This window comes from Cupressus sempervirens, chromosome 3, assembly GCF_028749045.1.
Source record: "Cupressus sempervirens isolate cs-2001-9-10 chromosome 3, ASM2874904v1, whole genome shotgun sequence".
NCBI classification, from domain to species: domain Eukaryota; kingdom Viridiplantae; phylum Streptophyta; class Pinopsida; order Cupressales; family Cupressaceae; genus Cupressus; species Cupressus sempervirens.
Genome location: NC_143120.1, coordinates 402719437 through 402734535, shown reverse-complemented (window position 1 = coordinate 402734535; position 15099 = coordinate 402719437). Strand labels below are relative to the sequence as shown.

The 15099-nt window shown below is 35.9% G+C and overlaps 1 protein-coding gene across 6 annotated transcripts in view; it reads left to right on the top strand.

Annotated features, from left to right (window-relative positions):
* LOC149566709 (uncharacterized) overlaps nt 1-7828 on the top strand; it is a 67186-nt gene extending 59358 nt beyond the window's left edge. The window contains exons 9-12 of one of the 6 annotated variants that reach the window (XM_089820043.1): nt 5489-5890; nt 6509-6592; nt 6724-7097; nt 7213-7828. In XM_089820043.1, the coding sequence (XP_089676169.1) occupies nt 5489-5890; nt 6509-6592; nt 6724-6774 (537 nt within the window). In that variant the 3' untranslated portion in view covers nt 6775-7097; nt 7213-7828. Of the gene's footprint in view, nt 1-5488; nt 5891-6508; nt 6593-6723; nt 7117-7199 lie in introns of all 6 variants that reach the window. The other 5 variants (XM_089820041.1, XM_089820042.1, XM_089820037.1 and 2 more) reach the window with 5 other exon arrangements.
* Nucleotides 7829-15099: the final 7271 nt, after the last annotated feature.

Here is a 15099-nt window from a genome sequence, read left to right as displayed (position 1 = left end):
AAAACAATGATTGAGAACATTCTTTACCAGTTCCATATGATCATTCCAACAATTTTCCTCATGATCTTTTCAATCATTTCCAACAATATAAACCAAAAACAAGTAACTACAAAAAATACAGTCAATTCTAATATTTAGATAGTTGTAATGATATTATAAACATAGAGATCCATGGGCAGCACTATACCATTCAATAGAAAGCAACTGTAAGCCTATAAATTTATAGCCCTGCTCCTACCTCTGTTTTATTCAAAGGAAAGCTGCTGTGATGCCTTGACATTTGAGCTAAACAAATGAAATGCATGAATTGGTCATTAATTAAGCTAGCTACAAAGTCAAAAAGAGAATTCATGTGTATTCAATCAAGGCATTGATGAATTCGTGAGCCTGGTTTAACAATGTTACAATCGAGATGGATTTGAGGGTGAGGGCAAATGAAAGTGAGAATGCACAACAGAGAAGGATGAGATGCCGGTGCATTTCTTCAGAATAGGTAGAATGGATAAGTGTATGTTGGGAGTGTTGGTGTCCTCAATCGTATGTGAGGCAGCCATGCTTATTTTACTTCTTACTTACTCACCATCTCCATGTGGGGGGTGTTATTTTTCTATGAAAGCTGTGTGGCGAATTCTGGTGGAGATTTTTCAGTCCTCGGAGGCAGTAACGGCAGCCTTGAATAGGGGTAGCATAAAACCCAGATCAAAAAACTGATGATGCCAGAAAACCCACATCTAATTCTTGCAAGAGGCGGTCGTTGATGACAACCCTTCCTTCTCCTCCTACAAAATTGAAATGGGCATAATAACTGCACCAGACAAAGCACTTAGCTGAATGAAAAATTGTCTTGAATAAGCATGGTCTTTGTATGTGACTACTTTCAAATTGTTTAGGGGGAAGTTACTTTATTCAACTCAAACCTTTGCGAATGGTACAATGACTTTTGCTGATGTACAACCACCACTAATGTTCACCATCAACACACAACCCTCAGCAGTATGAAGCATTCTGTTTGGTCTGTCATGAGCATTTCTACTTTAATATGTCAGGGAGTTTTGCTCAATATGGATGCACTTGTGTTTAGTCTACTATTCCACTTGGCCTTATTGTTTTCTGTTTTTTTTTCACATGTTGCATGGAGAAGAATGCAGTTAGTGGAACGCTATAGTTAGTTTGAAATTAAAGCATGGCTACAAGTGAATAATGGCTCTGTTGATACCATCATTTTTGAGACCTTTTTGTTCTCAGATTCATATTTTAGTCCAAGGGGAGATACAATTTTTAAAACAATTTCTTGAATAATTATCATTTTCCAGTTCAGATCCATTTTACAAGACACAATATCATTTGCAAAAGATAGTGACGAAGATAATTCATAGATGTATTTTGCTTAGAAGTATGTCTCTTTTCTGTCTGAGGTTAGTAATTGTCTCTATTTCTAAAGAGCTTTTTAAAGGAAAAGGACCCATTCATAATACAAATATAATTTATAATTAAAAATAATGCTAGAGTCTCGTGCATTTTCTCGTGAGCTGAACAAGTTGAAACATGTGCTATCACAAGGCATTTGGTTGTCTTTTGAAATTGTATTCAGTTTTAGCTTTGACCTTGGATATTTGAATTTCTGCATCTTCATGAAATTATTGTTGTGAATGTTTTGGTTTCACATTACATATAGCAAGATGTATTGATCAAGAACACTGATAGAAATATAGCATGACACTAGAAGAAGATGAAGCCACTTGACATATTGTTTGACATTATAGGCTATGTTTGACAAGGCTTGACAACTTAAATAATATGCTTCATTCAATACTATTCTGTTTCATTTTCCCACATTTGTCGACCACCAAAAGAATTTTCAAATTACTTATTCTAAGCAAAAAAGATAATGTTTATTTCTTCCAACTTTCTTTTTAATTGTATGATGCAGATTTGAACTTGAGACCTCCCAAATAGGAGGCTTCGCAGCTTACTGCTGCACTTAAGTTCAATCACAATTTCTTCTATAATGTTTCTTCAAACTTTTTTGTGCTCTCAGAAATATTACAGAGAGCATATAATATACAACAGTCCCCAGTTTTGGGTGTTCGCACCCGGCATACCCCTGCTCCCCATACCCTATGCCTGCCTGCATCCTTGCAACTGCATATGAAGGTTTTAGGGTTTTCCGTTGCATTTTGTGATCCGTACCCTACATGCTCTAGAAACCTTGCATCTGTTCATTCTCTAATAAGCCCATGTTTAATGAGAAAAAGTCATAACTTTACGAAATGAAATTTATGCCACTAGAAGCAGCCTATTGACAACAAATTGTAAATCTAATAGCTAGTGCAAATGAAAAATTCAGGGATATGTTTTGGATAAACTAGATAAAAGCATGATGCGAAAACTAAGTGAAGAAAAAGCCCAAGTCCCCTAGATGAGTTGAAGGGAAGTACGACTATCATAGGCACTTTTAGAGGCCTTAGCCAAGTTGGAAATCTGGAAATATTATATTCTAGCTATTATATGTTGCCACATCTCTACAAACACAACCCATTTTGCACTTTACATGAGAAGCCATATCTTAATATACCATTTAATTTGAAAGTTACCTCATTTAAGCAAGAGTCACATGGAAAGCCTTGTTCCATTAAGGCATTACAAGCTAACATATGAGCCTTTTCTACTATGGACACAAAATTTACATCTTTATAAAATTAAGCATTTTACATTTTACATGCATAACCATATCCTCCATTTAAATCAAGCAGGGCATGGAATCATTCTCATGAAATTTAAAGATTGTGTTGCATCTTGTCTTTCAGAGGAAATAAATGTTGTAAAACTGTATGGAATGCCAGTTTTCAGCAACTAATTATGATCATCTATTTAAATTGACATCAACGAGAGAGAATGAATAAAAGTTTGAACTAAACCAGCAACTATGCACAAAATATGAAGACTTGTGGTTGGATGCCATGAAGATTACCATGATCATTATATTTTTGTTGCTATGGAAAATACCCCAATGGCTGGTTGCCTAGGAAGAAGGAATAAGTGTTGGACTTATTATCTAGTGAGTATATGTATTGTTTAAAAACTTAAATGCCAGTGGAAAACATAACAGCCTCTCTTTGGAGTGTTGTGATGGTTCTCTGATGTAGAGGGGTCTGATCACATAGCCAACCTTCAAGAAAAACCTAGACCTTCCCAAGACTCCAACTATCCATGTCCACCCAAGAGGCTTTCAAAGTAGCCTGACTGTGCTCTGATTTGCCTCCCTGTCACTATCAACATGAACAATTCATCTACAAATGAGTCTCACTACTCACACTCAAACAACCTTCACAACCCTAGGTTCATTCAAATGATCTACCCCTTGTAATTGAGCATTTGGTCATCACATTGGCTTCAAGATTTGCAAACATGTTCTACACTTGTTACACAATCCATCATCACCAATTTGACCTCTTGAAACCACTCTTGCTAACCCAGCACATTGTTTGCCCAATTAAGCCTTGTGGAAGACCTACTTGTAATTAGTTCTCCTAATTATTTATTTTGATTTTTTTTTTTTCCAAACTTCCTACACAAGGACCAGAACAAATCATGTTTCTGGATGCCCTTGTTGGAGCTCTGTAGGATTTGAAATTTCTGGATTTGGGTTCTTCCTTCAGACCACTTAACCCCAAATCCCACCGGTTAAGCCTTAATAAGTCTAATAGGACACTATTACAAAGCAAGTCCTAGTTTCCTGATTGCTCTCGACTTCAAACCTTTACAGAAAGTTCTGTACACACCCAAGAGCACATATTCCACCATCAGTTTGTCCTCAGCACTTATCAATCACTCACAGTACATCCATTTGCAGTCACCCTTGGCTAGTCACATGAGAGATGCCTAGCCTAGAATGCCTCATTCACCATGGAAACCTTGTGCATTCGGTCCTAAACCTCCTGAAATATTATTAGTACATAGACCCTTCATTTCACTGAAGACAGAATTTCCTAATGGTGGAATGAAGAGTTACACCACATATTAGATCAAAACCCTAATTGCTCAGGGTTTCAGACCTGTCAACAATGCATTGGATAGATCTCCCTCCTTATTGCTCCAAATTGCACAAAACCAAAACCAAATGGAAGCTAATTTAAATATCTAACATCTACAATTGGTTTCAGACCCTTTTCAATCCGTACAAGGCCATGCAATGCTCTGAAAACAGGAAAACATCAAATTGATAAAGAACTAGTGCACTTCTCCTTCCAAATCACCAATAACCCCTTCATCTTACATCAAGATCCGACCATATAGGCCTTAGATCACCTTCTTGCTCCAGTATCAACCAACCCAATTGATTTTTGAATCGGTTGGCCATTGGAATTTGAATTTGACAAAAAGTTGTCAATGTTGCTAAGCAACATTTTGTCAACATTGACAACTTTACACATTTTTACCATTTGTCACATTCTAGTTACCATAACACCTTACAAACATCACAGTAAGGACCTTTTAGATCCACAAGCACCATTTACAAACAGTTTGCATGATTTGGTGGGGTTTACACTGTTGACTAACCATGGCCTTATAGGACAAATGACTCACATTGACCCATTGGCCTCATAACAAACACAAATGGCCGTATGATGCCTTATTACAAAGTTTGACAAACACCAAGACATCAAAAGGAATGATCCATATTGACTCCTTTTGTAGGATCATGAAACATTAAGGTACTCCTGCACCATTCTCTCTCTTCTTTTCTTTTATTTGAGTTTGGCAACACCATAATTATCAACCATCATTAGACTGCAGTTATCAGGAATGGTTGTATTATGTGCTACTGTGTCAAGAAAATGAGGTAAATATTCAAAAAATGTGCACCTCACAAACTCGCTACTATTGACTTATAGTCGAAGGTTAAATTCATGTTATGCCATTTAATTACCTATGTACAAAATATGTTCGAAGAGAACTTGTTATGAAGCAAGCTCTGACCTCACTAGTCATTTGTTTGTATGTTTATCTAAATTGGGGATTTAAATGATGACCCTCTATGAAGTTAACTTGTTACAAATCTGTCTTAGTAACATATTTTAATATTTATGTAAAAATTGCCATATACTAGAGGTCTTGGATACTTAACTGCAAAATATGTTCCTGTTTATTCTTGTACAACATTTGTTATAATTGTCAAGTGGCCTCATTTCTGTGATGCTTTATTATGCATTTTCTAACTTTCAATAGTGATATGGTGTATAAAGAAGGAACCAAAGAAATGGTGACTACTTCTGAAACTATTAAGTGAAGTGTTTTAGACTTAGTCATAATCAGCTCCTTAAATTTGTAGCTTGCTTTGCTTAAGTAGGAAATGCAATCCTCTGATTTTAGTTACACACTGTCACATGTTGACTTTTGGCTTTGCCTAATTAGTATAATTATCATTTATTTATGTTTTTCCCTTTATTCTCTTATGTTCATTACTTTTTGTTGCTCTTCTGGTCAGATGATGTGGGCGGCAGATTTTGATGAAGCTATGGCATGGGCATTAGAAAGTAACTGCCTCGAGGCACTAGTCCTGAGGCTTCCGAAGGCCTTATGTAGAGAATCACACATTGAATATGATGAAGGTACTCCTCGGTCAAAGAGTAATAAGCTTGAACAAAATCATGTGGGAATTCATGTCTCTGGACATGAAGATGCCAGGTCTCTTTCTAGAAGCCCTTTTTGTGGCTTGGGAGCAGGCAACTTTTGGCCCAAACAGGGTCGGCAGCAAATATTGTCTATGAGTTCACTTCTCAAGAAGGATCCAGATGATGAACTGTCAGTCTTCTGCGTAGCAGCTATTCTTGTCTTGAATCGTTCAAAATTCATCAAGGAGATCAATTCAATGGACGATGCAATTAAAGTAAGTAGCTTCTTTTCTTTTACAACTTTGCATTTATATTTTCAAACTTGATTTATTTCAGTCCAAAGGGTTTTAGTATAATGGTAAAAATGTGCATTTATTAAGAGAGTTGATCTAGTTCTAAATCTGTTTTGATTCTTCTTTGCTTGTACAACTTTTTATTTATATTTTCAAAATTGATTTATTTCAGTCCAAAGGGTTTTGGTATAATGGTAAAAATGTACTAAGAGAGTTGACCGAGTTCTAAATCACCACATCAAGTTAGGTAATCTATTACTTGGCACTTGTAAGCTATATTTTCATCTTTCTAGGACTATTTTAGTCCCGTTTTTTCCCGCATAAACAAGAAAAAAGGATAGAAGATCTTGATTTCTCGATTAGCATTCATCTAATCTCTGAACATATCTTGATATTGTTGGTGTAAATCATAATTACCCTTTGACAAACATAAAATCATATGCTGGAATTTGTTTCGGACCTTTCATTAGACATTGATACATATATTATGAAAAAAAATTCTGTTAGCTGTCCCCATCTTCAAGTTTTGTAAAATATGCTAAACTCCCATTGTTTGGATTGGATAATGTGCAATTCATGAACTACCTGTTCTTTCTGCAGATGTTCAACGACATGCAGTTTGAAATTAAGGTGAAAAGTTGCATACATATGGCCATTAAATTGCGGAAGAAATATTCCCGTAAGGTGGTAATTTTTTTAACTTAATGGGATGGATGTTTATTTCTGCATTATATTTGAACATAGATATACTTGCTGCATTTTGAGGTATCTAATCAAATTGTCTGAAACTCAAATGTCTTTCTGTTTTAAATCAGCTGGCCAGCCAAGTAAGAAGAGGCAAATTATCACCCAAACAGTCCTCATGAAGGATAATGAAAGATATAGAGTAAGCCACTTATTTTTCTGAGCTCACTGGATTAAGCTCAATCAATGGGCATCATCGCTTCTTCAGATGTAGAATTATTGCATTGGATGTTCATCTACAGCCATTTGGCATTATAAGGTGCATGTGAGGTTATGATATTGATAGGGCTTTCAAGCTCGACCCAACATCTGAACTATAAATGATACAAGCGATTTGTAAATAGTTCACTAAACATGTGGGAGGCTTAATTGAAACTGGGTTTGGAACGGCTAATCATTGGGGGTTCTGTAGCTTAATACTCATGCAAGAGACCTTGGAATGCTGGTACGCAGGACTTGTTTAGGTATTGTAATATTTCCTTGGCAACTAGAGCAAGCAATATTTCACTTTGTAATTGTATTTCACTTTTGATCTAATTTCTGACAGAAATCATTGCCAGGGTATTTGTGGACATATTATGATGATTTAGACCCCTCTTCAAGAAATTCCATACTCATTGGCAGTAAGGTCTGTTGTCCTATTTCTGTATCATAACCCTTTTGGGTTCTTGAATCTCCATTGTTGTATACTTCAGGTTGCTGTTGTCTTCTAATCAATATTGAGGTTTATTTTCTGGCATCCACAAAATGGATATAAACTTTGTGCATTGTAATTTTTTCGGAAGGTTGGACTGGGAATCCAAAATCAAGGCATTAAGATATGCTTTTAGTCCCAACCAGCTTCCAAAGTGATTCGGGAAATTTGTAAATTTCAGTTGAGCTATATATGTGCTGACATTCTCAAAATGGTCCAAGGGACTTCCAAGTGTTGTTTTGATTTCATGTCTGATAAGTTCAATCATGTAATCTAGAAGATAAAATCTATGCAACTATGCATGCCTATGCGGATCTACGGCATTTACAAGACAAGATCACTTGCCATCGATATGACATGCTTTCTATTCATTAAATGGTATTTTTCATTCTCTCTCTACAGGACAATGTGGTCGCTATCAAACAGAGAGAGTTACTACATAGATTAATCAAAGTAATCAAACTTTCTGAAAACTACACAAATGTGTTGCAATGTTAAATGCTGGCTGCTCATTTGATGTTGACCATGTTCTTGTGCATAATTGGAATTTGTATAAAGATGATCATTTTCTGGACAAGTAGATGGCTGTAGCAATTTTCTTTGTTCGAACAAGGGATATAATGTATTTAATGTTTATCATTCATTATATTGTTGAAATGTTACAGGCATACCCTTCATCTTGTGTTTTCTTTTAGGAAAGTCAAAGCTTGAGTTCTGATTCCTGAAAAAGAAGATACCGATACTGATACTGCCTGTTTGACCTGATATTGATTTGAGCCTTCCAAATAATTGATTTAACAGTTGGTTTCAATGACTCAGTCACCAAAAGTAAAATAAATTTCCAAAAGTGGGTACTGGAAAACATTTTTTACACCAATATCCTATCTACCTTCCGATTTTTCTTCTTCTGGAAATTCATTTATTGATTTATTAGTTTGACCAGGTAAAAAGGCTTGAAATACTTTTATTCTTTCTGATGTAACAACCTTAGTCTTAAAAAATCTGCCTCTAAAATACAGACTATAATTGAAAATTTTGATGCTAGAATTAATTTAAGGACAACAAATTCGCCCTGAGGAACACAGTTGGATAAGATAAGATACATTGATATTTATTAATCTTCAACAAGAGACCACCAAAAGGGTCTAAGGGACTGAAAGCATACAACCAAAGAAGTAGCGGGCCAAATAGACACTAAATGGTATCCGGAAAAGAGCAAGTGAGAAGTGAGGAGAGCATTAAATCAATTTTAGAAAACCTGTTTTGAAAAAAATAAAATCTGTCTATATTTAAAGATCAAGATTACAATATACAAGAGAATTTTGTATTAAAAACAATTTTCACCTTTTTGGCAAATCCAAGGACACAAGCCTTAGAAAAAATGCCATCAATACAACATAAGCTTTTGAAGAACTGTTCCCAATGCAACATGCACTTTCTAAAAACATCTCATTGATGCACTTAAATGAGTTGGGCTCTTTGATATGATATGATAGGTTTTAATGATGTCCATGAGGCTAAAGTAGCCAATGGGACCCACACGATCACCCCTCCAAGGCAAGAGCAAAACTAATCTAGCTGCAAAGTTTTGGTTAACTTCTTTCCTCTGAAGTTTGATAATTAGAGTCGTTGTTCTCTTCACTTGATCTTCTTCGAATAAATAGTTGAAGTCCTTGTTCTGCAATATCTCTGTATAACCATATTTGATGTCATTGTATGCTAAGAAATCTCTGACAAAGTGGTGCTCCGTCTCTATTGCTCTCATATTATAGAATAAACACGTTCTGTCTGCCCACTCTTCTTTTGGAATTTGCCATCTACTAGTTTCACATCACAGCCGGTGTGAACTAGTTTTGAGTTGTGTCATCAACATTTTTGCTTTCCAATTAATAGGTGCTCTTATATAGGCCTTTTCATCATGACTAGAAGTGGGGTTAAATTCTTTAATGTAATAAGATTTTTTCCGCCCTATGTGCTTTGTCCATGAAATATTGCGAAATTTTTTCATGACAAACTTTATTTCTTTAATGTTATTCGGGCAAGTATGGATGTTGATATCCCACTCTTGCATCCATTTGTCATTTTGCTTCATCTATGTGCTTTTTTGTCTGACAAGTTTTTCCTCTACGACTAGCTTGGGCCAACAATATGCTTCTAGACCTTGGGTTTTTTTAAATAGCTTAGCATCCGAACCAATGCGATGACTTCTAATGGAAAGGAACCCACCTCCACCAATAAGATCTCATATAACACCATGGTCTTGAGTTTAAGATTGCATGTGATGAAGTATTTTTGAATTCTTTCTACTTGTCCCCATTTTTGTTCAGACATACTACAGCCCCACACTTCACATATGTATAGAATAACTAGAGTGACCAGCAAACCAAAAAGAGATTTCATGGTCGTTCAATCCCATAATTTTGCATCCCTGCACCTGTTTTGTAAAGAATATAACACCTTCCCGCCCCCTTGGATCTTTTTTGATCTGCATGTATTCCAATTGAGTTTGTTATGAAAATCTATGCCTAAGTATTTGTACTCCATAATCTCAAGAGGGTTACCCTCAAACAGGAACTCGTCTTGTATACCCCTATTCTTGTTTAGCAAGAAGATCATAACTTTGGTTTTGCTAGTGTTCACTTGCATTCCCACTTTATGGCAAAAATTTTCTAGTGCTTTTAAGTGTTCTTTCAAACCTTTAGCCGTTCTAGCAAGTATTATGAGATTGTCTACATATAAGAGCAATCTTATCACAAAGTGGGCCAGTTGTACCCTCTCACCATTGGTCTTGTTTATCCATTCTTCTAACTTGTCAATATAGAGCCCGAATATTGTTGGAGATAGTAGACACCCTTGCTTAACTTCAATGTTGTTGCCAAAATCCTCTTATAGCACTTCCATCGTTCTGATTTTAGCTTTGACCTACTCATACAATTAGTGAACAACAGACCTATGTTCTTTAGGAACTTCCAACTCTTCTATTCTATTCCAAAGTTTGTTACGTGGCACTGTGTCAAATATTTTTTTGAACTCCACAAAACAACAGAAAGTCTCGGTCCCCTGAGTGTCCCAAACTTTCTCTATCAAATATTTGAGAGTGATGTCGTGATCTATAGTAGAGCGTTTCAGTTTAAAGCTTGCTTGCCCTTTTTCTCTTTTGCCTTATGTTTCAACCCATTTATTGATTTTTTGTTCTACCATGTTGCCAAATAACTTTTCGAAGAGTGGATTGATCATGATGGTTCGATAATTAGAAGGATTGTTTATATCTCCACTTTTGTGGAGTGCGATCACCACACTTGTCCAATTTATAGAAAAGCCTTCTATATTGACACTATTGAAAATCTTAGTGATGTGTGGTGCCATGGTTTTAGCACCCCATTTTAAGTTTTCAACTTGTAGCCCACCTATATCTTGTGCTTTACCAATAGCTAACATCCTTATTCCTTGAATAATATCCTTTTGGCCGAATAACTCACCTGAAGTCTCGGTTACCATGACTCTATGTTCTCCTAAATCACACTCGTAGAGAGTCTTGACATATTCCAATCATTTGGTTCCTGTGATGTTGTTCTCTATCTGTGTTTTTCTTTGCTGAAGCTCTTTCCAAAATTTTCTGGGATTGCTTTTACCAAGAGTAATCAACTTGATTCTTCTCATATTCACATGCTCCTCTTTCTTCTTTTAAATCAGCTAATCATATTCCTTTCTACTTTTTCTGTTCATATTCTTTTTCCAATTCTTTTCTGCCATTTTGCACTCCTCATCAAATCACAGATTGGCCGGAAAAGTGTTCTTGACTTCTCTTGTGGCCTTAGATCTTTTACACTCCTCCAGGGCTTTAATGACTTGTCCATGGAATGTTGCTTATCAGACTTGAGATACTTTCCTCAAACCCTAGACAACTGCAAAAGAGAGTCTCAGAAAATATTATGATTTTCTTGTGTCATTAAAACTTTGCCGATCAGAATCATCTTCCTATTTTGTAAAGGTTTTGAGATAATATGTTGCTCTTTAAAGTGGGTGGCTACCCTTATCAAGATGGGGTTATGGTCGAATTTTAGCTCCATGGGGCAATCCTCTATCTCAAAGATAATTATCTTTGTGACAGTCTTTCGAGCATATGACATAATCTACAACACTTTGCCCATTGTGCCTTTTGCATATGATTCCACTCGATTTAGGCCACTTTTCCATACCATTGCATATGACCATGTTATATAGGCGACATAAGCCTAGTAATTCAACCCCAAAGTGATTAACCTTTCCCGTGCTATCTTGTGATGATCTTTCCCATTTTTGTGTCCCTTCTTCTAGCCAAGTTGGGTCTGCTTTCTTTGTAACTCTCCTTAAGATTGAGAGTTTGGTTGTTTGTTGTTCTAGCATTGAAATCACCTATTATCATTATTTCCCCTAGAGAGCTAAAGGTTGCTATGTCTTTTTCGAGTGCAGCGAACAGGTCTTTTCGATCCAATCTATGTTTTTAATACATTTTTGAGCATTTTGGGGCAAAGTAGCAAACAACCACCATTGTAAAAATTTGATTCTCTGTTATTTTTATCCATATACATTGCTTGTTTACATCTTTCTCCAAGTTTATAAATCTGCTCCAAGTTTCTTTAATTAGGACGGTGATGCCTCCATGCCCCTTACCATTTTCTATCTTCTCATTCCACAGTGATATCTTCTTATGTCCCTCAAAATCTGGAACCCTACATCCATCATGTTCATGGGTCTCGGTAAGCATAATGATGTCATTATCTTTAGCTATTGGCCCTAACTCAGGTCCTCTTCTCCAAGGATAACCTCTACAGTTCCAGTTGACTATATTTATATGTTCGTGGGTAGGCCCGAGTTCCTATTTATTGTGTGTGATTTTGTTGTTAATTTGGGATTTGCCATTTTGTAGCCAATGCCCATTTTCTGTTTTCTCTTGTTGTTTTCACTTTTTCCCATTCCTTCCTTCTTTCTTCCTGCTGAGTTAAGGTGAGGTCATCATCAAGATATATGTGTGTGCCTCTGAGAAATTTCCTATTACTTAAGATGTTGTTTTTGTCCCCTGTATTCCTCATTGTCACTCTAACATGCCTGTCCTTGCCTGCTCTTATCCATTCCGATTCTCTGTGCTTGTATGGTTGTTCCATGCCAGTCTAATTGGTCTTTAAGGAAGTTTTAAACTAGATCTGTTGTGTTTTCCTGTTCTCCATAGTCTCGTGACCCTTTGATGATGATATTTGCTACTTTCTCACTTCTTTCTTTTTCCTCTCTAATCTGCCTTAGAACTTGTCTTTCTGATATCAATAGAAGTGTTTGCTGGCCCCTTTACTATGTTAGCTCATGATCTAACTTCGTTAATTTGCTCTCTGAGTTGGTTCTCTTTTATTTCCATATTGGCCATGGCATCTTGTATATTTTTCATTTGCGGATTTTTGTCTCCTTCCTTAGCCCCTCTTTTATTAGAAATAGATAATACTGAGGGGGGGGGGGGGGGGGGTGGTGAATCAATATTTTCAATCTTTTTGCCCACAACTGGATATTATTAATTACTTTGCCACATGCATAAGAAAGTAAACCAATAATGTTGAACAATATAAACAACCATACATAAAGAGAGCTCATAACACCATATTTTCTTAACTAGGGAAACCCTGGCCAAGGGAAAACCATGGTGGGGATGAAACCTACAAGATGATTCACTATATAAAGACTCTGGTTAAGGATATTGACCCTGTTAGGAGTCTATGAAGAATGTATAGTCGATTGAGTCCCTGTAAGGAGACTAGGCCTTGTTAGAAGCCTCAACCCTGTTAGGAGTTGGTGGATTATCTACAAATGTGTGCAAGAAGAGCCCACTGCCCTAACATGCATCTATACAATTAAGTTCTTCAAAGAGAATAGATATACATACAACACTGGATCACTTGCTATACTTCACAATTCTTCTGATTGTTAGCTCTTCATACAAGCCTTTGGTACAATGTAAACAATCTTCCCTTTTGTTCGCTCAATGTCATAAACAAGGAGTAATTGCGCATATATCAATTTGCATCATATCTTGCATTATCATATCATATAACATGACCTTGCATTCACACCTAACTTCACAAATGAAGTTCTTTACTTATATCAATCATATTAATAAATCCTTCCTTAGTCGGCTCACATATCATGCTCAGAGTCGGCTCATCAAGAATTAATAATCAAAATAATTCTTTAAGTCGTACGACTCAATTTGATGACTTGCTTTGTTCTGTACAGTGAAGTATCTGCATCGATATTTCCTTCGTAACTTGAACTTAGTTGTCTGTATGAACATGCACAATGGTATACATCATCAAGATGAAGTCATGCATTTGTAGTCAATTGCGCAAGAGAATATTCCAAAGAAATATTCCACTATCAATAAATCTCATCGTGCTGCTGTAACATTGTTCAATACTTAGACAATTTTCCATCACAAACAATTATAGCTATACTGTAAAACATATGTTGCCATAAATGAGAACCACACATCTCATTTTATTTGACTGATTGGTCATATTGCCAACAATTTCTCCCTTTAGCATTGATGGCAACATTTTGGAAAAATTGGCCAAGTCCCAAAAATGCTATCATACCAATCAAAGTAAATAAACATACATAACATAGTAAAAACATTATATTCATGTTTTCAGAAAAAGATTACATCCCTTATAACTTCGATTACAAAGCTTGCTTGAAGCAAAGCTTACTACTATACTTCAAAATACAACAGTCTAACTTACAATTACAATTTTCCTTATTTCTCCCCCTTTGACATCAATGCCAAAGGTGTCAACAAAGGAAAAAATCCTGTCAAAGTCAGAAAGCTGCATTAAAATCTAGAGGAACAATCACTGAAGTCAGTTTGCAATTGCGCAAGGTGTTTCATCCAACTGTCTTTCAATGTATTTGACACACTTATTATCACACATAAGGCATTTGCAACTAACTTTGTTGCGTTCAAATCTATAGCCACAAACTTGTCATATGAAGTTTTAGCTACCAAGCATTCCTCCAACTGATTCTGTAACAATGTAATTTTTGGGGATAAATGACCTCAAAAGAGTAAATCTTTTTAGGGCTCTCTTTTTTTGCTTGTATATCCCGAATGCTATCATGAATTGCTTCCATTGAATGCTCAAAGTTTTCTAACTTCTGATCTTGTTTCAGAAAGTTATTAGTAAGCGGTTGTAGCTCAATTATCTTTCCTTTGATCTATTCATCAAAACTATGAAGGTGAAGGTATGCCAAGTTGCACTTAGCATATAGCTACTTCCCTTCCTCCATACTCTGCCTTGATACTTTAATGCATATATTTAATGTTTCTATATCATTCCTTATATTTGTACACATAGTATTAAGAAGATTAACATCATGCTCAGTCTGTGCTTGCATTGTAGCAACATTGGTAAGCATTGTAAATTCATTGTCAAATGTTTTGCACACAATTGCTACTCTCTGCTGAATGTCTATAGATGTATCAATAGAACTTACTGTTTTTTCTAATCTATCCAAAACTGAAGTTAAAGTCTTCTCAATTGACTTAACTGATTTCTTCTTTTCAAAAAATTTACTCAAAGAAGATATAAGGTTTTGTGCTTCATCTTCATCATTTGATTGTACTGCTATGGTGATCACTGCCACTTGTGTAGATGGTGTATAGGGGTTTACTATTACTATGGCTATGGGCACACTTGTAGTAGCTACCTTAGTGCTAGTTGACATAGTTTCA